The sequence below is a fragment of the Pelodiscus sinensis genome, chromosome 15 (assembly GCF_052426305.1).
Source record: "Pelodiscus sinensis isolate ZL-2025 chromosome 15, ASM5242630v1, whole genome shotgun sequence".
In the NCBI taxonomy this organism is placed as follows: Eukaryota; Metazoa; Chordata; order Testudines; family Trionychidae; genus Pelodiscus; species Pelodiscus sinensis.
In genome coordinates, this window is record NC_143066.1 from 36,672,007 (window position 1) to 36,694,020 (window position 22,014).

The window sequence follows — 22,014 nt, forward strand, 5'->3', positions numbered from 1 at the left end:
TGACTCTCAGCACAAATGCCCATTAAAGCTCATGATACATCTACTTGTTTTGTTAGTCTATAAAGTGCTATCAGACCATTTGTTGTTTTTTAAGTTTGTCCATTTAGTAGGCTGTGGGCCTGATTCTGATCTCACACTGCTTTGATGCAAATGCAACTCTGCTGATGTCCAAGGCAGTAATTCTGATAGACACCAGTTTCTATGAGAGGCGAAGCAAGTCCTTTGCTTCAAAAGGGGACTCTTCTGGCTGTACGGTACAGCTGCCCCTAATAAAAGCTGGGAACAAGATGCCAGTGGCTGAATTCATTGCACCAAATACATATAACCTTTTGTTCTCAAAAACATTTCAAAGAACAGGGAGTGTGCCCCATCAGACTTCTATATTAATCTGAAATATTCAGATTAGGGATGTTAAATATCGGTTAATTGAATAGTCGATTAACCTTATGATTCTTATCGGTGACTCAACTAGCCTGGACTCCCTGGGCAGCCCCAGTGGGGAGAGGTCTGAGCTCCCGGAGCCGGAACTGAGCTGGGCTTCCTGCCTTCCTGGCTCCTAATACACTTTCAATGCAGAGCTGCAGCAGGGGTAGGTCCAGGACCCAGTGCAAGCCAGGACTGAGCGGGGCTGCTGGCCAGCCTACTGTCAAGGGGTGGGTGGGGAAATGCGTGTAGTCTATAGCATTAACCTCTACGCTTTTGCTCATCGGTTAATCGACTATACTGTTACATCCCTAACTCAGACACCATTGACATCAGTGGTTCTACTCCCATGACATTTTGCAAACAGTATATGGGCCTTAATTTCTCTGATACCCCATCCAATTGCATGTCATTTCCACTACACTTCAAGGGGACACATGACTCTTACCTTGGGCTGGTTATAGTGCTCCATAGACATCGTGATGACATTGACCCCAATGATGAACGTAATGAACAGGTCCAGATAGTGGCTGGTACAGAGGGTGTGTATAGATTTCCGTGCCGGGGAATAGTCTGCATAGTAGGGTCTGCGTTGGGCTTCTGCAGAAAGAGACAAGCAAACGCAAGGCAATGACCATGTTTTCTGGCACCCAGGGTGAGGCATGTTGGCACTTACCACACAACGTTCCCTGATGGCTGTTTCTCACACCCAACTGGGCACGGGGCAGGTTTCTCCTAGGAACAGACTGGGAGTTCTTCCATAAATTTTGAGCAGACCAAGCCTCACATGAAAGTTTGAGCACCAAGTCTCACGCGGAGTGAACAAATGCCTTCAAACTAGCGTCAACGGCCCTTCGGTACCTCAGTTCAGAGAAGTCGCCTACAGGACCAGATTCCTTTCCAGAACAATCTAGGCTTCTGGGCCTCACAGAACTCTCCTGGATAATTTGGAAGACAAGGTACTCTCTTGTAAGATTTCACCGTCCTTACCACTCCTAGTCAGACCACAGACCGGTCTCCTCGTTCATAGCATCTCAAGCACTTCCCCATTTGTCTGGCAGCAGGGAGCGTGAGAGGCAGGGCTGGCAAGAGAAATTAAGGAAAGAAAAGTCTTCCTATCCTCAACAGGTTCAGTTCCGGTTCCTGTTGTATCTGGATCAGAATGAGTAGCTCTACTGTTCACTCTGCTAGAGCCAGACAACTTGCAGGTCAACGGGAATAAGAACCGTAGCCTAGACTCATTTTTTACAAGAAAGGGGATATACCAGCGAGGCATGGCCGATGAGGGAATGCAAAGATGGGCGAGGCAGCTAGGTCACACGTATTGGTGGATGGTTATTAACACTGGGGACTGGGTTAAGGGTAAGTATCCACAGGAGGTAAGGTGGAATGTTCTGTACCTATTGTCCCTACAATGACTTTTTTGTAAGGAACTCAGATTTGCAAATGGAAAGTGAGGAGTGTTAAAAGGACATTATCCAAAGATAGCCATTTAGTACATCGAATAGTCCAGAATACTGGCTCTGTAAGGGTGCGTCTACACAGCAGGACTTAACTCGAAATAAGATACGCAACTTGAACTACGTCAATTGCATAGCTTATTTAAAAATAGCTTATTTCAAAATAGGGAGCATCTACACAGCACTTATTTCGAAATAGAGCACTCTTCCCCCAACTTCCCTTAGTCCTCGTACAATGAGGGTTACAGGAATCAGAGTAAGAAGTCCTCGAGCTTGACAGTATCTTTGAAATAACTGCCTTCTGTGTAGACGCAGACTAAGTTATTTCAAAATAATGTCGCAGTGTAGACATATCCTAGTAGTGGTGGTTTTCTCTTTCGCATCTAGACAGATGCATGGAGATGTGGCATCTTTTGCTGTATGACTTCACTTGGGTGAAATTCACCCTTGATGTGTCTACTCAGCAAGGCTAGCTCGAAATAAGCTACGCAATTTGAGCTATGCAAAAGGAATAGTTTATTTCAAGCTTATTTTGAAACAGACCACTATTCTGCAAATTCCTTACTCCTCATGGAATGAGGTTTATCAGGACATCAGAATAGCAAGCCCATTATTTCATTATTTCAAAATAACGGGTGTGCCATGAAAACACAGAAAATGCTATTTCGGGATATTGGATGTATCCCGAAATAGTGCCTGCTGTCTAGACGTACCCCCTGTGAAGGACACTCAAGTCCCACTGCCCAGGAGTGAAGATCACCCCAAGGAAACATGCTGTAAGTGACATGTAATTAAAACATCAGATCTAATGTTATGCACAATGTTCTTTTGCAGTGTAAGAACCAGGACGGGGGAGAGGGAAGAGGAGGCGGAAGCCAGGAAACTAGCTGGACTGTGGTCACAGGAACTTACTATCTGTGCATTTGGTCAAGATTTTTTAAAACTGAGACACTTATTGCACATAACAAGCCTTAACACAGCCGCTGTGGTTAGTTTCTGGCTACAACCCCTTGCCTGAAATCTGTCTATTGTGCGTGTCATAATAGATTTTGATTGTGGTTTTTCTGATAGATTCTATTTCAAACTTAATATGTATAAAATACAGACAAACAGTCCAGGCCCAATCTAGAGTTACAATAGATGTACAGAGAACAAAGATCTATTAGGCCACATATCCAAGCCAAAGCAGGATTGTTTCTGACAGAGATTTTGCTAACACTTTGCTCAATCAAATGTTAAATGTCTCAAGAGTTGAAAGAAGGAGGGAGTTTATTTTAAAAGAAAGGAAATATGGAGCAACTACATTTAGAAACCTCCAGGAGCTCATCTTCCCATCCTCCAGCTTTGTTAATATCTTTCAGCTGGAGTGGCGCTTGTAATATTATTTTTGGTAATATGGACAGTTCCAAATCAGAATACAAAAGTGGAAATAAACTGGATCAAAGGAAATTAGACCTACCCGTATCCATTAGCTACTATTTTTTCTTGGTGGTTGAGTGTGGAATGGGGACCTATTAAACACTTTCTTTTGATCAAGGTAGCCTAGAATTAATTAATCTGCCCATGGCAGTGGAAAAATAATACAAAAACAAACACAATTGTCTTTATGTGTTTTGGTTTTGATTATGGATATAAAGCGTATAAAGCATGTTGAACTGGTGTGATGAGCTTTGCTGTGCACAGCTGAGTTTGGCTAACCCTGCTGTCTACCTATAAAAAGTATGCTTTGAAATTTTATACAAAAATATCAAATTAAGTTTGTGCATGGAAGCACATTGCACAGTCGGGCTCCTCACATGTGGAAAGTTGGACCTTTCTTCTTGGGGAAAGAGCAAAATCGGCTTGCAGGAAGAGCGACGGTTTAGTCAAATTGCTTCCACTTTATATTAAAGGTGCATTTATTTATGCTTCATAAATGATGAAGAGCGCACGTCCACCTGTGACAGACATCAATAATGTGGGCTATAGATGGTTATATGCACATCAGCAAAAGTTTCCACAGATCTATGGACCGCATGGACAAGGAACAGTCTAGAACAATTGATTCATGATTGATTAGAAGAGCTGATCAGCTATTCACCCTTTATCAGCTCTTTATATGATGCACCTGAATAGAAAGGGTGAGACCAGCCTTAAACTCTCTGTCTGGACATTGCTGTTGAAATAGATCTTTCCCTTTGTACAGCTTGAGCTATAGGAATACTACGTGGTATCCTTTCTGTGATGTCCAGTATGTGTATATACATTGTACAGCATGGAGATATCATGTGAATACGGACAATATATCTCATATGCTCTGCAGAGTCTTAAGCTGTTCTGCCCAGAAGATGATTAGCTGGTTGCTTTGAAGCCTGAGAGATACAGTGCATAGTCAACCTGTGGAACTCCTTGCCGGAGGAGGCTATGAAGGTTAGAACTATAACAGTTTAAAGAGAAGCTAGATAAATTCATGGAGGTTAGGTCCATAAAAGGCTATTAGCCAGGGGATAGAAATGATGCCCCTGGCCTCTGTTTGTCAGAGGCTGGAGCTGGATGACACAAGACAAATCGCTTGATCATTGTCTTCGGTCCACCCCCTCCGGGGCACCTGGTGCTGGCCACTGTTGGCAGACTGGCTACTGGGCTAGAAGGACCTTTGGTCTGACCCAGTACGGCTGTTCTTCTGTTCTTATGATATTTAATACAACACTGGGAGAAGTGACAGAAAAAGCTCCTGAAAGCTCCTAACCTACTGGACGCTTCTAACTCCTTTAAGGCTGTTAATGGATGGAAACAGCTTCAACTTTGACACACACACAAAGACAATCCGAGGGTCAAGTTTGATGACATTTGGAAACTCATGCAACATCATGCTCTGTGTAGTAAACCAGGCAATATCCATTTGAGGAGACGCTACTCATGCACTGCTCAACGGGGCATGCAGGGGTGTGCAGACAGGATAACGGGCCTGATTCTGTTTTCGGTTAGGCTGCTGTACATCAGGAGTCAGCGGGGTCATGCTGGTAAAACACCAGCAAGAGGGAAAAATCAGTCCCACATCTTTCATTGTGGCTCTATTTCTTTTTGCGCAATGATGAGACTTACATTTCCATGGGACAGTGAGGTAGGAACACACTCAGAGTTCCTGAAAAGCCACCAATCCCATGGGCTCACAACCCTACCAAATCACTGTCGATTCTATTATCCTTTAGACATAGGAAACTTGAAAGTCATCTGCACAAAGAGTTAGCTCTTTATTTGAGTGCCTGGTTCCAGTCCAATCAAACATTTGTAGGTATTACCCAATACCCAAGGAACGATGCTGTCACAGTCTCCAGGCTTCCGAGTGTTTCATCTGAGGGTTCGTTTCACACACTTACTGTACAGGCTGATAAAGTCTGTGGACAACAGGGGATCTATAGAAGGGCTTTGACGAAGAGACCATTAGATTGCAGGGGTGGACACATGTTAACTACAGCACCAGGCAAAATGGAAGTCCCCCCTTGGTTTTTCCCATAGAAATGGCTTCCGGTGATGCGATTGCAGCAGGCTGACTATGACCAAAATGGCAAAAGCGGTCTATTACCACTCTCCATTATTGCTGAAAGTTTGACTGGGTGGAAACACAGGAGGGAAGAGAGAGAGACCATGAAAGTAATACAAGAGGTGAACTGTTCTCATTTCTCTTGCCCTACTCCAGGGGCAGGGAACCTTTTTTGGGTTGGGGGATACTGACCCTCAGAAAAATCAGTCAGGAGTCGCATACAACCAACCAATCCCCTTATTGACATGGCCCCTGACTGAGAAGCAGAAAGACACGCCCCACATTCACCTCACACACCAGAGCATAGTGGGCTCGCACTAGCAGATTTTGTGAGCAGCAGGGGAATGGGGGGGGAGGGCTGGTGCACCAGCGTGGGCTCCCCAATGTTGGCTGCATCCCCTCCCCTGCCCTATTCCCTGATATGGACTAGTAATTGCATGATTTTGAATCTCACCTTCGCTGGGGGATATTTAGGCCTTATCTACACAAACCTCCCCACATCGATCTAATCTACATGATTTCAGCTACGCAACCTGGTGGAGTACCGGCATCAACGGAAGAGCATTCAGAGATCGATTTATCATGTCTAAGCAGACGTGATAAATCAACGGCTGGTGGATCGAGTGCAGCAGCGTCGATCCCCGGCGTAGTGGAGACAAGCCCCCTGCCTGCTCAGCTTGAGAAGTAATGAACCACTATCTCCTATTTAAAAAGGCATTCAGGTTGGCACAAAAAGCACTACCTAAAGCTGCTCCTGTGCATGAAACATGAGAAAGCCAAGGAGGTTTATGTGCATACGTCCCATAGGCTGGTTTTATTTCTGGATTAAGAAAGGTGCCTGGAAAGATAAGCAAGATGTTTCTGAAGCTCCTACGCAGACATGAAACACATGGGTACACAGTGCACAAGTTTTGATGACAGCTGAGGTGGTCTCTAGAATAGGGGGAGCACATACCACATTGACTAGAAAGCATGGACGTGATCCTAAATATTGCTTAGCACCAACTCCTCATCCTGAGGGAGAACGATTTCTGACTCTGCCACCAATGAACCTCCTCTTCCCACATATCTCTAGAGCGGGGTTCTCAAACTTCATTGCACCGTGACCCCTCCTTCTGATAACAAAAATGATCACACAGCCCCAGGAGCGGGGGGGACCGAAGGCTGCACCCACCCGAGCCCCACTATCCTGGGATGAGGGGCCAAACTCAAAGGGCTTCAGCCCTTGGTTTTGGCCCCAAGATCCAGCAAGTCCAATGCCACACCCTGGAGACCCTATTCAAATGGGATTGTGATCCACTTTGGGGTCCCAACCCACAGCCAGGGTACGTCTACACAGCACCCCAGACTTGAAATCAGATACGCCATTTGCGCTACACAGATTGCGCATCTTATCTTGAATCTATCTCGAAATAGCTTATTTTGAAATTTGGCATGTCTACACAGCATCAAATTTCAAAATAACATGCTAATTCGTGCCATCTCTTATCCCTCGTGCAATGAGGCTTACCAGGATGGTGAACTAGCCTGCTATTTCAAATCAACAGGCAGCTTGTGTAGACGTGGGGTAGCTATTTCGGGATATTGGAGGCATCCCAAAATAGCTGTGCGGTGTAGACGTTCCCTAGGAGAACTACTGGTCTAGAGGCTCATTTGCCTATCTGGGATTCCCAAAGGAATGGTCATTAATTAAAAGCCAGCTCTGAGCATGTGCTTTTGGCACAGAGAACCTGGCTGTCTGCAGCTGGCCCTTCCACGGTTCACTGAACTAGTATTAAAACTCAAACGTCAACTTTTCACCATTAGCCTGAGTGCTGTCACCAGCTGGTTTGGTTTTCAGTCCTTCCTGATCTTTCCTTTCACTCGGCAACATCTTATCTGCTTGTGCCTGGCCTCTGAAGGGGGTAGAGCACCATTCAGTTTTAGCCTGGTTTCCGACTCTATTCAACAGTCCCAATGCCTCCCGGCTTCAAGTCCACTGGCTTCTCAGCTGTTACACCATGGTTGACGTTGGCCCAGTGTCCTGAACACCGAAGAGATCAAACCGATCCCTTTGTCTTTAAGCAAAGCTTTTAATCCGGGGAGAAGCGTTTCCCTTCGGAAAGCTTCATTAAAAAGGTTGGGAGCTGCAGGATTATAAAACTACAGCACTTTTATTTATTCAGCGGTTGTCTCAGATGCAGGCACGGTTGTGTCAGGAGAAATAGGCTGGCTTATCTTGAAGTTTTGCCTTCACATTAACACGTACAACATAGCTCGGCCTTTAAAAAAAGAAACATTTTATTTTTAAAACCTATTTTGTCCATCTCCCTGCCCGCTTTTTTCCTTCCAGCGGAGTTAGCCGGCGAATATATAGCATGGTGATGTTTAACACGGAAGTCCATAGATCTCCAAGCACTGTATAGAGGGTGGTATCTTTACACCCTCCGGGCACTGGTGGGGAAAAGGAGGCACCGAATCCAAGCGTACACAGCAAAAGCTGCAAGTAAGGCTAAAATCCACTCCACCAGATTCACCCCCTTGCAACTCCTGCCCAATAGCTCATTCCCACTTAGGATTAGTTATGCGAGAGTGGTGCCCAGCAGTCAGGATCGGGGCCAGGTTGCGTTAGGCTCTGTACCAATGCACAGGAAGACACCAACGCAACACGAGAGGCAACAAGGGAACAGAAATAGCAGGGGAGGCCGCGGACAAAGACACCCATAAGGATGTGAGGTTTGGCAGGCCAGCTGCGTGCAGGACTGGGTGGCCCTGAATTTGAAACCTCCTTCTTCCCTGCTTACAAGCAAGGCCAATCACTGCCTACCTAGCACTTTCCAGGGCAATGGCAGCATCTTGCTGCTCAGGGTGTTTCAGGTAAATCATCCCCAGCCAGTCCCTGTAGTCGCCGCAGTGCCACCCCGAGGCCGGCCCAGCACCCACTGATCTCATTAGGAGCGTTGCTACCATAAGACCCACCAGCCCCACTCCCAACTTACCAGGTGTTCCTTGAGCGATGCTGGTTACAGGCACAAGTTTGTCATTGACGGGCTGGCTCAAGTGGGAGGAACTGCAGCCCTTTCTCCCCCCTTGCTGGCCTGGGGAGCTAGGTAGGGAGCAGCGAAAGGGGATGAGGGGGCAATCTAGCTATCTGTCCCTCCCACAGTCCCTGCGAGTAGCCAGCTGCCTCGGCACCACTTCAGGCACCCCAGCACCCTCCCACTCCCCCAGGCATCTCACTCTAGGAAGGGAGAGGAGACTGCTGGTTAGGAGGTGAGGTGCGTGTGGAGAAGGCTGCACTAGCAATCCCCTCTGCTCGCATCCTACCTCCATCCAGGGGCTTCAGGAAAAGGTTCAGGAAAGGGAAAATGAGGAAGAGTTTGGAACAGGTCTCCTATGAAGGGAGATGAAAAACACTGGGACTTTTCATCTTAGAAAAGAGGAGACAAAGGAGGGATATGATAGAGGTCTATAAAATCATCACTGGTGTGGAGAAAGTGAATAAGGAAAAGTTATTTACGTGTTCCCGTAACACAAGAACTAGGGGTCACCCAATGAAATGAACAGCTAGCTGGGTTAAAACAAACAAAAGGATGTTTTAATTCACACAGCGCACAACCTGTGGAACTCCTTGCCAGAGGATGTGGTGAAGGCCAGGACTTTAACAGGGGTCTAAAAAGAGCTAGATAAATTCATGGAAGATAGATCCATCGATACGTATTATCCAGGATGGGTAGGAATGGTGCCTCTAGCCTCTCTTTGTCGGAAGCTGGGAATAGATGACAGGAGAGGGATCACTTGATGATTCCCTGCTCTGTTCGCTCCCTCTGAGACACCTCGTATCAGCCACTGTCGGCAGACAGGATCCTGGGCCAGATGGCCCTTTGGTCTGACTCATATAGCCGTTCTCATGTTGTTCTAGCTGAAGATGCAGAGGAGCTAGGACACTTGGACCCCTGGCTCAGGCAGCTGTAAGGCAGCTATCGTGGTCTGCGTCTGCCCCATCCCTGGCTGGGATCTTGCTGGGGAGGTAGCAACTCTCTGCAGAATCCCCACTGCCCAGCCCAGCTGTGAGAGATCCCAGCTGGGCGGAATGCCCCGGCGTGGCCAGGTGGAGGAAGCCAGGCGGGCAGCAGGTCGCCATTGCTGATGTTCAGCAGGGAAGTGCTAAGTGCTAGGAATCCACCGGCCGGAAAGGGCTGCAGGGAGCGGATGGGAGGCCTCCGCACGAGGGGGAAGGGAAAGGGGTCTGAGGAGAAGAAGAGAGACCAGCCCCTGTCCGAATCCCCACTGTCTTGGTGTGAGGTCGGAGCAGCAGCCACGCGCTGAGGGACCATCGATTCACAGGCTACCCAACCTCCCAGCGGCTCTGATACCTCAGAGCCAGGCAGGACTTACCTAGCCGTCCCTCACAGAGCCAGCTCTGGCTTTGTCCGTGCCCCCGGCAGGCTGTGAGCAAGCTGCTCTTCCCAGGTTGTGTCTAGACTCCACCTCTCCGTCGGCAGAGAGATGTAGATTAGGCACGTCGAAATTGCTAATGAAGCCGGGATTTAAATATCCCATGCCTCATTAGCATAAGCATGGCCGCCACTTTTTTCAAAATGGAGGTTTTTCGAAAAAAAATGGCAGTCTAGACGCTGAACTGTCGAAAATAAAGCCTTTTTCGACAGATCCTGTAAACCTCATTTTTTGAGGCATACAGGATCTGTCGAAAAAGGCTTTATTTTCAACAGATCCGCATCTAGACTGCCGTTTTTTTTTTCGAAAAAACCTCCATTTTGGACAAAAGCGTCGGCCATGTTTATGCTAATGAGGCACAGGATATTTAAATCCTGGCTTCATTAGCAATTTCGACGTGCTTGATTTGCATCCCTCTGTCGACAGAGGGATGCAGTCTAGCTGTAGCCCCAGACTGCTAGCCAGTTCCCAGACCTAGGCCAAAGCCCGCTGCGCTTCTATGGGACGTTTGTCCACAGACAGATCCCTATGCAACTGCACACAGGCACTGACATGCACACAACAGGGGGCTTTCTCTACCTACACAGGCAGACGAGACACAGACACAAGTCGGCAGCCATTCACAGGCAGGTGGCCAGATGGCATGTTTACCGGCTACAGCCTCCCTTTGCTGCCCTCTGTATGTTACGCATGTCACCCCCTTGGCCCCCCCAGGAGGAGGCCACGGCTCAGTGCTTCTCGTACTCTCCCTGGTTTTATGGCCCCTGGGCACTGGCTGCCATAGGCGAAGTTGGCTGTCGAGTTCTCTCAAATGGGTCTGGCTCTCCCTTGCCCTTCTGGCTGGTTTTCCTTCCATGGATTGGACATCTGTTTTCTCCCCTCCCCCTCCCTTCCGGGTACAAAACAACAACAGCACACAGCACCGTGCAGGCCAAGACGGGCACGGCATCATCTCACAGGCACGTCACGTCACGTACGCACACGGACACGGAGCCACCAGGCCACGTGGTGCCAGCCACGTGCCACATCTTTCTGAGTCTGCCATGTTTTAAGCCATAACCCATAGTCTTCTAAGTTAATGGAAGGAGCCAAACTCCCACCCATTTTGTGTAAAGCAGAGTTTAAATTTAAAAGAGTCATTTGAAAGGCAACCCTTAATTTCATTGGGTTAAAAAAAACATGTCCCACACCAAAGCGCTCCACTCCAAACATGGACAGGAAGGGATCCTCAGAACACGTGCGCAAGAGCAAGGTGAGCTCAGGTAACCTCATGTAGGCCCTGCACATGGCAAAACACTTAGGCCAGGTCTACACTAGACCCAGCAGCTTGGTTTAAGGTACGCATCTCCAGCTACGTAGACTACATAGCTGGAGTTGGACTCCCTTAAGTTGAACTTGGCGGCATTCCCACAACGGGAGGCTAACGGGAGCAAACACTCCTTTTGGCTTCCCTTACTCCTCGCAAAAGGAGGAGTACCGGATGCTGGCAGGGGAGCCCTCTGAGTTTGATTTAGTGAGTCTTAATTAGACTTGCTAAATCAAACTCTGAAAGATTGATTGTGGCAGCAGCGAACTTCCTTTTCATGTAGACAAAGCATCAGGCTCTGTTTGCCTGCTGCATCTCCCTTGAGTTCCATCCAAAGACCTGTTCTTCTCACTGCACAAATATTACACTCCATGTCTGTGCAACCCCTCGGCCTTCTGTCTACTCTAGAACTATCTCCTAGGCTCTTTCCTTGCTGGTCTTTCCAGGTTTCTATTTCTACGTCTAGACTCCAGTACTTTTCTGGGATATTGGAGGTATCCCAGAAAAGCAATGCCGTGTCCAAAGAACGCATCCGCTTTTTCAGAAAAAATTTCGAAAAAGCAGATGCGCTCTTTCGCCATCCCTGTAAACTTTGTGTAGATGCGCCAAATTTCGGAAAAGCCTCTTTCAACAGTAAAGCAGAAAAAGATATGCGATTTGTGTACTGCAAATTGCGTTTCTTTTTCTGACTTACCTCTTCAGTGTAGACCTACCCTTAGTGAATTAAAATGGGTTGTGCAGTTCTCCAGGAAAGCAACTCAAGAGAGTCCTTCACTTAGCCAGGGCCTAGCTCTGCTCATCCTCTAAGCAGTGAGCCAGGGACCAGCTGTTAGCAACCTAACCCATCCACCAGACACAGCAGTCACCTCTGGTCAGGGCAGTTTCATTGTCTTGGGCTTTAGCCCATTTTCCTTACAGGCCAGGGGCGAGCACTGTGCTTTGCTTGCATGTTTCACTTATAGTTTGGCGGCTTCTTCTGGACCAACCGTATAAGCTACCAAGGGCAGGGCCAACCCCCATCTAGACCATCCCTGACAGGTGTTTGGTTCATCCTGAGCCAATTCTGCCTGCAAGTTGCTGAGATCAGATGATTGTATAATGGGCCCTGTGCAATGAGTTTGGTGGGTCCCAGGCCAGTTCCTAATGGAAAAGTGTGCGCATCACACAACCCCATCCTGGCATCTCAGCAGCAAGCGTCTCTTACCTCGAAATGTGCTGGGTCCAGAGCAGGGCGGATGCATGCACGTGGGAAATGTAGGTGAAGCTTATTTTGTTCTGAACCCTTCTTATGAGGCTCAGTCCATCCAGGGATCCTTGAAGTCCCCAGGGACTTCAGTACAATACCTTTCATTGTGCAGTGCACTTTTGTAGATATAGGTTGAACCTCTCTGGTCCGGCACCCTTGGGACCTGACTGGTCCTGAACCAGGGAATTTGCTGGACCAAGGGGGTCAATGCTCGTGGGGGCTCTGCTTTCTCTCTGGTGGCTCCACTGCCATCCAAGGCTCTGCTCTTCCCCAGGGCCTCTGATCTCCCCGCAGTGACTGGGAACACCACTGCCACCCTCCCTCCAGTGACTGGGAGCTCCATTCTGCGCCCCCGGCAGCTGTGTTGCCACCCAGTGTTCTCCTTTCTCGGCCCCCTAGTCTGGCAACAACTCCTAGCCCCAGCCTGCCGGCTTATCCTCGTGAATGCTCCCACGGAGTCATCCCGACGCTGCCAGAGCAGGGATGTTGCTGGACTAAAGAAGTCTGGATTACGGAGTTTCAACCTGTATTTAAAAGGGAAAGTCAAAGCCCTTAATAATCTTTCAGCTGCTGTGGGTAAAGGGCTGCGTCTTCTCTGCATCTTGAAAGACAGAGGGGCATCCGGCTGTATGGACAGGTCACGGCTTTGGTGGTTTTGCGAACTGTCTCCCATTCCACAGCCACATTGGTTTTCATGCTCATGTCAGTTTGCAGGAGGCACTGCCCCGCCCCGCAGGAGGTACGCTATGTGTGAGAACAGCGACGCCACTCGTGAGCCACATACACTGTCAACCTTCCAAAAAATAACGGTAAACGGCTGAACTGTCCTTCCTCATGATTACCGAGCTAGCAGGAATAGGAGCTAAAAGTCCTAAATCCAGAGGCCAGGTAGAACAAGGTGGGTCAATTTTCAGACTCATAGGGTGCATCTACACAGCAGGTCTTAACTTGAAATAAGCTATGCAAATTGAGCTTCATTAATTGTGTAGCTTATTTCGAAATTGGGAGCATCTACGCAGCACTTATTTCGAAATAGAGCCCTCTTCCTCCGACTTCCCTTACTCCTACAATGAGGGTTACAGGAGTTGGAGTAAGAAGTCCTCCAGTGTGACAGTATTCTGACACTATTTCGAAATAACTGCCTGCTGTGTAGATGCGGAATAAGTTATTTCAAAATAACGCTAGTTATCTCAAAATAATGTTGCTGTGCAGACGTACTCATAGTGTCTGAGGCCAGAAGGGACTGCTCTGATCACCAAATCTGACCTTCTGTACAGCACAAGCCAGAGAAATTCCCTACATTAATTACTAGAGCACAAGAAGCTCTCTGCTTTCCACCGTGCCAAAGGAGTTTCATGACATGGACTCTTCTCCAATGGGAACAGCACGGAGACCAAACTGTACATCAGCCCTTAATCTCAGAGCACAAACATAGGTGGCATTTAGTGGGTAGACTGTCTCTACCCACTAAAGAGAATTATATAGCATCTAGGAGGAGAAATGCAGAAAGTGAATATCTTGAATATCTGCTTTTCCCTCACTTAGTCTTTCGCTAGCTGAAGTTTATCTTCCTAAATATCACGTGGTGAGGTCTATTTGAATATTTATGGATTTCTTCGGGAAACACCTGGCTGTATTTGCACCTGGGCTAGCAGTCCTATCGGGTGTGTTCTTGACCTGAAAAGATTTCTTCCAGTGCCTTGCAAAAATACCTTAAACCCAGAGTGGTGCTGATTTCTGTACATGGTGCAGGTGACTTTCTGGAAGAGGACCTGCAAGTGCCTTCAATGGGAATTGCGCATGTTTGTTAGCTCTCAGGATCTGGCCCCCCTAGCAAGATGAGCTCGGGAATTTGGTGGCCTGATCTGAAAGCCCACTGAAGCTAGAGGCCCATCTCTCAGGGTGTGTCTACAGAGCAAAGTTATTTCAGAATAATGGCCATTATTCCGAAATAACTATGCGTGTCTCTACAGAGCAATTTTGTTATTTCGAAATAATTTTGAAATAACGGACGGCTTATTCCAACTTCTGTAAACCTCATTCTACGAAGAATAGCGCCTATTCCAAAATAGCTATTTCGAAATAAGGCGTGTGTAGAGGATGCACTTCTGCTATTTCGAAATAGCCCCTCACCAGGGCCATTCTAAGTTATTCTTCCTGGGACTCTAAATCGAGATAGCACGTCTACATCAGGGAAGCCTGCCTTGGACAAATAGCGAGGCTTCCCTGCAATGTAGACGTACTATTTTGAAATAAGCTATTTTGGAATAACTATTCTGGAATAGCTTATAGCGAAATAACTGTGCAGTGTAGTCATAGCCTCAGTGACCTCAGTAGGCACTGGGTCAGGCCTGGGATGCTTAGCTGAGTTATCTGCCCCTCTTCGGTTGCACGTCTCATGGAAGCTAGCTGTCACCCAATGCAAGTCTCATGGAAGCTAGCTGTCACCCAATGCTTCTACCACCTTTTGTGCTCTCCACATTTCCACGTCTAACCCCGCATGAACAAAATCAGTCAAGGAAAGCTGGAGTGCAGCTGAACTGTTTTCATATCTCAGAAGAGGTTGAGTTGGCATTTGGGGCTGAAAGGCTTAAGGCTGGGTTGGGTTTCAGTTTAGCCAAGCCACTTGGCCCACGATGAGCTACAGATCCAAAGTATGCAACCCTTGCTTTGGTTTGAGGTCAACCTGCCCTTGATGAAGGCCGGGCAGGAGTCCATGTAGCACTGAAACCTCACTGAATAGAGGAAAAAGTGGACATTTTCGTCGGACCACCTTCAGGCTCAAGCATGGATCAGATTCAGGAATGGGAGAATGAATCTAGTTGGGGCTGAGGTTTCAATTAGCATAGCTGCCTGCTTGCCATGTTATTACAGCGGAGACATAACTTTTTGATTTAACAGTAGCTCTCCCTGCGGAACATGGAGGCCTGCTGCTTTCTGTGGAAGAGGCTACTAGCTAGCAGTCTGTCATTAAGGGGCACTAGGGCCTTTGCAGGAGAGGAGGAGGGGCTGAGTAATCATAAGGGCACAATCAACGTAACAAAGTGCCAGTGTGTCGGAGAGAGCTGACAGCACCATGCACTTCAGATTGGTCTATGCTCCACTAGGAAACTACCGCGTGGTGTGTATCCCTCACCTCAGGTATGAAAAATTCCAACCAGCTCAAAACCAGTTGTCTTGAGACTGCAGAAGGTAGCTGGGAATCATCTGTTACTCATTTCTGAGGGACGTTTCTAGTGCTTCTTGCATCTGGGAATGCCAGGAATACCCACGCAGCTCCCTGCTACTTTGGCACTTTATTTCAAATATCTAAAAGGGTGCCATGAGGAGGAAGGAGAAAATTTGTTCCTCTTGGTTTCTGAGGACAGGACAAGGAGTAATGGGCTTAAAGTGCAGCAAGGGAGGTTTAGATTGGACATTAGGAAAAAATTCCTAACTGTCAGGGTGGTCAAATATTGGAATAAATTGCCAAGGGAGGTGGTGGAATCTCCCTCTCTGGAGATATTTAAGAACAGGTTAGATAGACATCTGTCAGGGATGGTGTAGACAGAGCTTGGTCCTGCCTTGAGGGCAGGGGGCTGGACTCGATGACCTCTTGAGGTCCCTTCCAGTCCTATGATTCTATGATTCCTACCCCCTGCTTGCAGCTGCCTGGGAAAGTGAAAAATGACGGCAGGAAAAAGGAGCTGAAACATTTGGGAACTTTCTGGAAGGTTCAGCTCTAGAGATGGGCAAAGACTCAGGCAGGTTCTGCTGGTCTCTGCTCTAGCTTGGCCAGCCCTAAAAGAAATTCACGGTCAGAGTTTTGCAAAGCTTTGTAGTCCTATGGCTCTCCAGGTGGACACTGGTTCCATCTAACATGGCCTGCCCAAGACCTACAGCATGGTTCTGTGCTAATAGCCCCCTGTAATAAGTGACTAGGCAAGCGCCCCATCTAATGGATTCCCTTCAAGAAGACTTGTCTTGACTTCCCCACATAGGGGCGCCATTCCTCTCCCCAAGCTTGTTTTCCTCATGCCCTCATGCAGCGTGTGTGTGGCATGCATGGTCATGCGCCAAGATCCCCCAAAGCATCGCAACTCTTTCGTCTGGGGAAAAAAAAATCAAATGACTCTGTCGTCATTTAAAAATGCGGGCGACACTTTAAGCCCCAGGGCACTGGGATGCCCTTGTGAGTTGCCTTTGCACATGTGGAAAACATTGCTCACGTTTACTTGGTAGATCCCTCACTCACCCAACGGCCTCCTTCACGCTTCCTGAAGACAATGCAAGAATTGTGTCTCAAGGGCTCACTAGTAATTCAGATAGGACTCTGCTTTCCAGGCCTTTGCTCTGCCTACTGTCTACATAAATGGGCCATGCTTATTAAGCTCAGAGAGGACACTTCCAGGGAATTTGTAGCCCTGAGACTTAAGGCGTCGCCGAAAGAGTAAATAAACAAAGCGGCCTTTTTAGTCCCATGTCAACCAAACCAAAGGCAAATGAAAGTCTTGCTTTGGAAGCAGGCAGGGCTCAGAAAGATTTTGGTTTGTAACGCAGTCTACCGACCAGACATGTATATCTCCTTACTCCTGCGCTTTTTCTCCAGACGCCTCAGACGCTTCTCCTCCCGCCGACGGGCCTCTTCTGCCTCCTGGTGCTGCCGGCACTTGTGGAAGTTCTCCACCACCACCCCCACGAACATGTTGAGCACGAAAAAGCTGACGATGAGCAGGAAGGAGATGAAGTAGAGAAGCATCCAGGGGTTGTGGTTCTGGACGGGCTGAGAGACAGGAGTCCGGAGAGGGGGAGAGAAAAGAGGAGGAAAGAAGCAGCATGAGAAAAGTCTGGGGTGTTGTAAAATAGACGTATCAAGAGTCCAGTAGCAGTGGGATACCTATGGTGGATTGCCACGGATAGGAGAATAGGGTTGGGAGAAACCACAGGGTAGTTCTCAAGCAAGTTTTTACTTCACTCAATATTTTCACCTGACAAAATTTTACCTTCAGTTGTGAAAATATAATTTGGCTGGAAAAAAGAATCACTTGGAAGATCACAATTTGGGGCATGAAAATAGTTTTAATTAAAAAGGGGCTCAAATTGTATTCTTTGAAAGGGGGTATTAACGTTTAGTTACTGTTTGTCAATTGTGAGATCCTTGAACCCTGTAGGTGCCAAGTACAAAGGGTTATCAGGTTATAGCTGTTACGATGCGGTACCATTCACCTAAGAAGCTTGAGAGAATTTTGCTAATGCTCATTAAGTCTTCCAATACCCACTTTTTAACAGCCCCAATTTTTTTCTCTCTCATGTGAATGAATTAACGTTCACCATGCATTCCTTAAAGGAACAGTGGAATGGTACATATTTTCAGGGACACCTAGGTGCTGGTGTTCCTGTCCCCAGGTATCTGTCCTGAGGACTCAAAAGGCTTAAATGCAAGATGTTTTTTAGCTTCCTTCCCTATCTCGCTGCATAGGGGCTTTCCAGAGTCCCTCTGGAGGACGTACAACATCAAAGGACAACCTAGGCCACTGAGTGGGCTGCAGGAGTGGCCCTCCGTCACCTCAGGGGACAGCAAGATTGTCCTAACCAAAACAGTTTCCTGGGATAGAGTAGTTTTGCTAACTGCACTTGCATACCCAGTGGATAAGAAGGTAGATATGGGTCAACAGTGCATCCTTGTAGCCAAGGAAGCTAATGGCATATTGGGCTGCATTAGTAGGAACATTGCAAGCAGATCTAGGGGAAGTCATTATTCCCCTTTATTCGGCATTGGTGTGTCCAATTCTGGGCTCCCATTACAGAAAGAATGTGGCCGCGTTGGAGAGAGTCCAGTGGAGGGTGACCAAAATGATGAGGGGGCTGGAGCACAGGACTTACGAGAAGAGGCTGAGGGATTTGGGCTTGTTTAGTCTACAGAAGAGAAGAGTGAGGTGGGATTTGAGAGCAGCCTTCAACTCCCTGAAGGAGGATTTCAAAGAGGATGGAGAGAGGCTGTTCTCAGTGGTGGCAGATGACAGAACAAGGAGCAATGGTCTCAGTGGGCAGTGGGGATGGTCTAGGTTGGCTATTAGGAAAAGCTATTTCCCTAGGAGGGTGGAGAAGCACTGGGTTGGGTTCCCAACCCCAACTAAATCATCTCCATCCCTATAGCTTGACAAAGTCCTGGCTGGGATGATTTAGTCGGTGTTGGTCTTGCTTTTAGCAGGGGATTGGACTCAATGGCCTCTTGAGGGCTCTTCCAACCCCCGGAGTCTATGAATTGGCAGGATGTGCCAATTGAACTGTAGCAGCGCGTTGCCTGGCTGCCAAGGGAGCATGTGGGGCGGTTGTGTGCAATCAGCACGCATCTTGCTTCACGTGCCCTGGCTTACATAAGTGTCACTTTAGTAACACCAGTAGGAAAAAAGCCACATGGATGGAAACCAGTGGAATCTGGCAACCCTGTGCATGAGCAAACAAAATGTCTCACGGGCCACACACAGAACCCGAATGGGCCACGTGGAGCCCTTGGGCCGCAGGTTGCTCATCACTGACATAGAACCTGCTCCCTCTTAGGGTACGTCTACACTAGCCCCCTAGTTCGAACTAGGGAAGCTAACGAGGGCGACCGAAATTGCAAATGAAGCGCGGGATTTAAATATCCCACGCTTCATTAGCATGTTCCCAGGCGGTCGCCATTTTGGAAATTGACTAGCTTGGAAGAACTGCTCGTGTCTACACGTGGCAGAGAAGGGCGAATCCGAAAGAAACCCCTTACTTTGAATTACCAGTTAACTGCTGCTGCTGCTGCTGCTTTGGACCTCCCTGCCCGAATTCACGCCACGGCAGAGGTCACCACCTGGAAGGGCTACTCAGAGACATTAACAACGCTGATCTGAGCAATGGTGATCCGCACCAGCATGCTAAATTTCAGTGCAAAACTGTCTGAGGTCTTGCGCTTCTACCTGCTGGTCATTACCAGTTAACTGGTAATTCGAAGTAAGGGGTTTATTTCGGATTTGCCCTTCTCTGCCGCGTGTAGATGGAAGCAGCTCTTCCAGGCTAGTCAATTTCCAAAATGGCGACTGGCTGGGAACATGCTAATGAAGCACGGGATATTTAAATCCCGTGCTTCATTTGCAATTCCGGTCACCCTCATTAGCCTCCCTAGTTCGAACTAGGGGGCTAGTGTAGACGTACCCTTACTGGCTCCATGGCCACTCAGGGCCTGAAAGGTGTTGGGGACGGTTGTGGCGATGGCGAAGCCATGACTTTCCTCCAGCATTCAAGCTGTTCAGGCTCAAAGAGGGGAGTATGCTATAGCTTCTTCAAGGGATGGGTAACTGCCATGCTGTGGAGGTTGGGATCTCTAGGTGGAATTCCAGCTGAGACTCCCAGAATCCCTTTTGAGAACATCTACTCTACCAGGGCCCGATTATACCCATCACCCAGATGGCATCCAGGGGACAACTGAGCCCTGACAGAAGGGCCTGTCTGTGCTCAGCAGTGGTTCTCAGTTTGTCCAGGACAATGCTGCTGCTTTGGACCTCCCTGCCCGAATTCGTGCCACGGCAGAGGTCACCACCTGCAAGGGCTACTCAGAGACATTAACAACGCTGATCTGAGCAATGGTGATCCGCACCAGCATGCTAAATTTCAGTGCAAAACTGTCTGAGGTCTTGCGCTTCTACCTGCTGGTCAATGCCCACCGCATCCAGGCCGTTATACATGATGTTCACCCAGCCGTCTTTGGATGAGAGAACAAACAAGGACATCAGAGCCTGCAAAGAAACGGAAAAACATACAGATCAGCCCTACTGCTATTCAACTCCTCTTGGACTTCTAAGGGAGAAGGTTTCCAAGTGGATACATTTGCTCTTTGAGCTTCTCAGATTAGCAGGGCTGCAAATATCAAAGAGAAACAGCAGAAGTAAGGGTGTGTCTCCTCTGGCTAGGTTCTGCGCAGTCAATGAACATCACTGCTCAGAATGTGCTGAAGGGAACCTGCTGTTGTGTGTTCACCCTGTCAGCTGCTTGTGCACTAGTGTGTTCACACTTGCGCTACTTGCCCTGGCCTTCGGAGTGGTGCACTTTGTGTACCTATCCCACAGAGCATCTCTCCCGCTTCTGCCATTAAGTGTTGTGGGAAGGCAGGTGGGGTCTCGGGCTATCCTGGGTCCTGTCTCTGTGCCCCTTGGTGCTTTGCCTCACATGCCAGCAATCCTGGTGTTTCCGCCCACATGTGGTGCCATCTCTCAGCTGTGTGTGTACTGCGCGGTCTACAGGGGTGGTGGAGACTGAATCAAGGATTTCTAGACTAAAAACAGGGAGTGTTATTGCTTGAGTTAAAAAGCCAGGCTCTATGCTCAAGGCACAACAGTCTCACACCCTCTGTGATTCTCGGATGCATCAACAGGAGTGTTGTGAGCAAGACAGGAGAAGTCATTCTGCCGCTCTACTCTGCGCTGATTAGGCTTCAATTGGAGTATTGTGTCCAGTTCTGGGCGCCGCATTTCAAGAAGGATGTGGAGAAATTGGAGAGGATCCAGAGAAGAGCAACAAGCATGATTAAAAGTCTAGAGAACATGAGCTAGGAGGGAAGACTAAAAGAATTGGGCTTGTTTAGTTTGGAAAAGAGAAGACTGAGAGAGGACATGAGAGCGGTTTTCAGGTATCTAAAAGGGTGTCACAAGGAAGAGGGAGAAAACCTGTTTTTTCTGGCCTCTGAGGATAGAACAAGAAGCTTAAACTGCAGCAAGGGAGGTTTAGGTTGGACATTAGGAAAAAGTTCCTAACTGTCAGGGTGGTCAAACACTGGAATAAATTGCCCAGGGAGGTTGTGGAATCCCCATCTCTGGAGATATTTAAGAGTAGGTTAGATAAATGTCTATCAGGGATGGTCTAGACAGTGCTGGGTCCTGCCATGAGAGCAGGGGACTGGACTCGATGACCTCTTGAGGTCCCTTCCAGTCCTAGTATTCTATGATTCTATGATCCTACAGGGAACTCCCTACCACAGATTGACCTGTGGGTTACCTGTTGTTTGGCTCAGTGCTGGTATTTATTTATACCAGCCACTGAAGTGCATAGCACCTGATTAACATTTATTATCTTAAAAAAAAATCCAGGTATCATTCCACATTCATGGCCAGGCTGCAGTCCCCTTATTCATGCCAAACCTCAGGGGTGGTAACCAGAAATAACGGCACTACTCTATCAGGGCTTGACTCCCTGGTGGTGTGGACTGATGCTGCAACGACTGATTCATCAGCTGTCAATTTCTCGCATCTGCTTAGAGGGCTCTGCCGTCAACGCCAGTACTCCATCAGGACAAGAGTCGCCGGTGTCAACCGGAGAGAGCCCCCGCTGACCTTACTGCACGCAAAATGCTGCGGTAAGTACATCCACTTTAGCTACACTGTTTGCATTCCTGAAGCAATGTCGATTAGGTCGATGGCGGGGGTTAGCGTAGACTAGACTTCAGCATGAGTAATGGGGCCAAGCTCTCAACTCCTGGGCTTTGTTAAACCCTATGAATAAATGAAGCCTCTACTGGGGACCTGCAGATGAGATGGCTGGAAATTCAGTGCTGGAGGGGGATATGGTCAGAAGAGTTCAGCAGACATTGACCCAGAAACCTCTTGGAACAAGAACT

General features: G+C 48.0%; 1 protein-coding gene across 3 annotated transcripts in view; it reads right to left on the minus strand.

Moving 5' to 3' along the window:
* The window catches only part of CACNA1H (calcium voltage-gated channel subunit alpha1 H), a 576,049-nt gene that overhangs the window by 50,911 nt on the left and 503,124 nt on the right, over window positions 1-22,014 (minus strand). For all 3 annotated transcript variants that reach the window (XM_089769319.1, XM_075899792.2, XM_089769320.1), the window contains 3 exons: window positions 20,051-20,140; window positions 16,965-17,157; window positions 872-1,023 (listed from right to left, as the gene is read on the minus strand). In XM_089769319.1, the coding sequence (XP_089625445.1) occupies window positions 872-1,023; window positions 16,965-17,157; window positions 20,051-20,140 (435 nt within the window). The remainder of the gene's footprint in view (window positions 1-871; window positions 1,024-16,964; window positions 17,158-20,050; window positions 20,141-22,014) is intronic.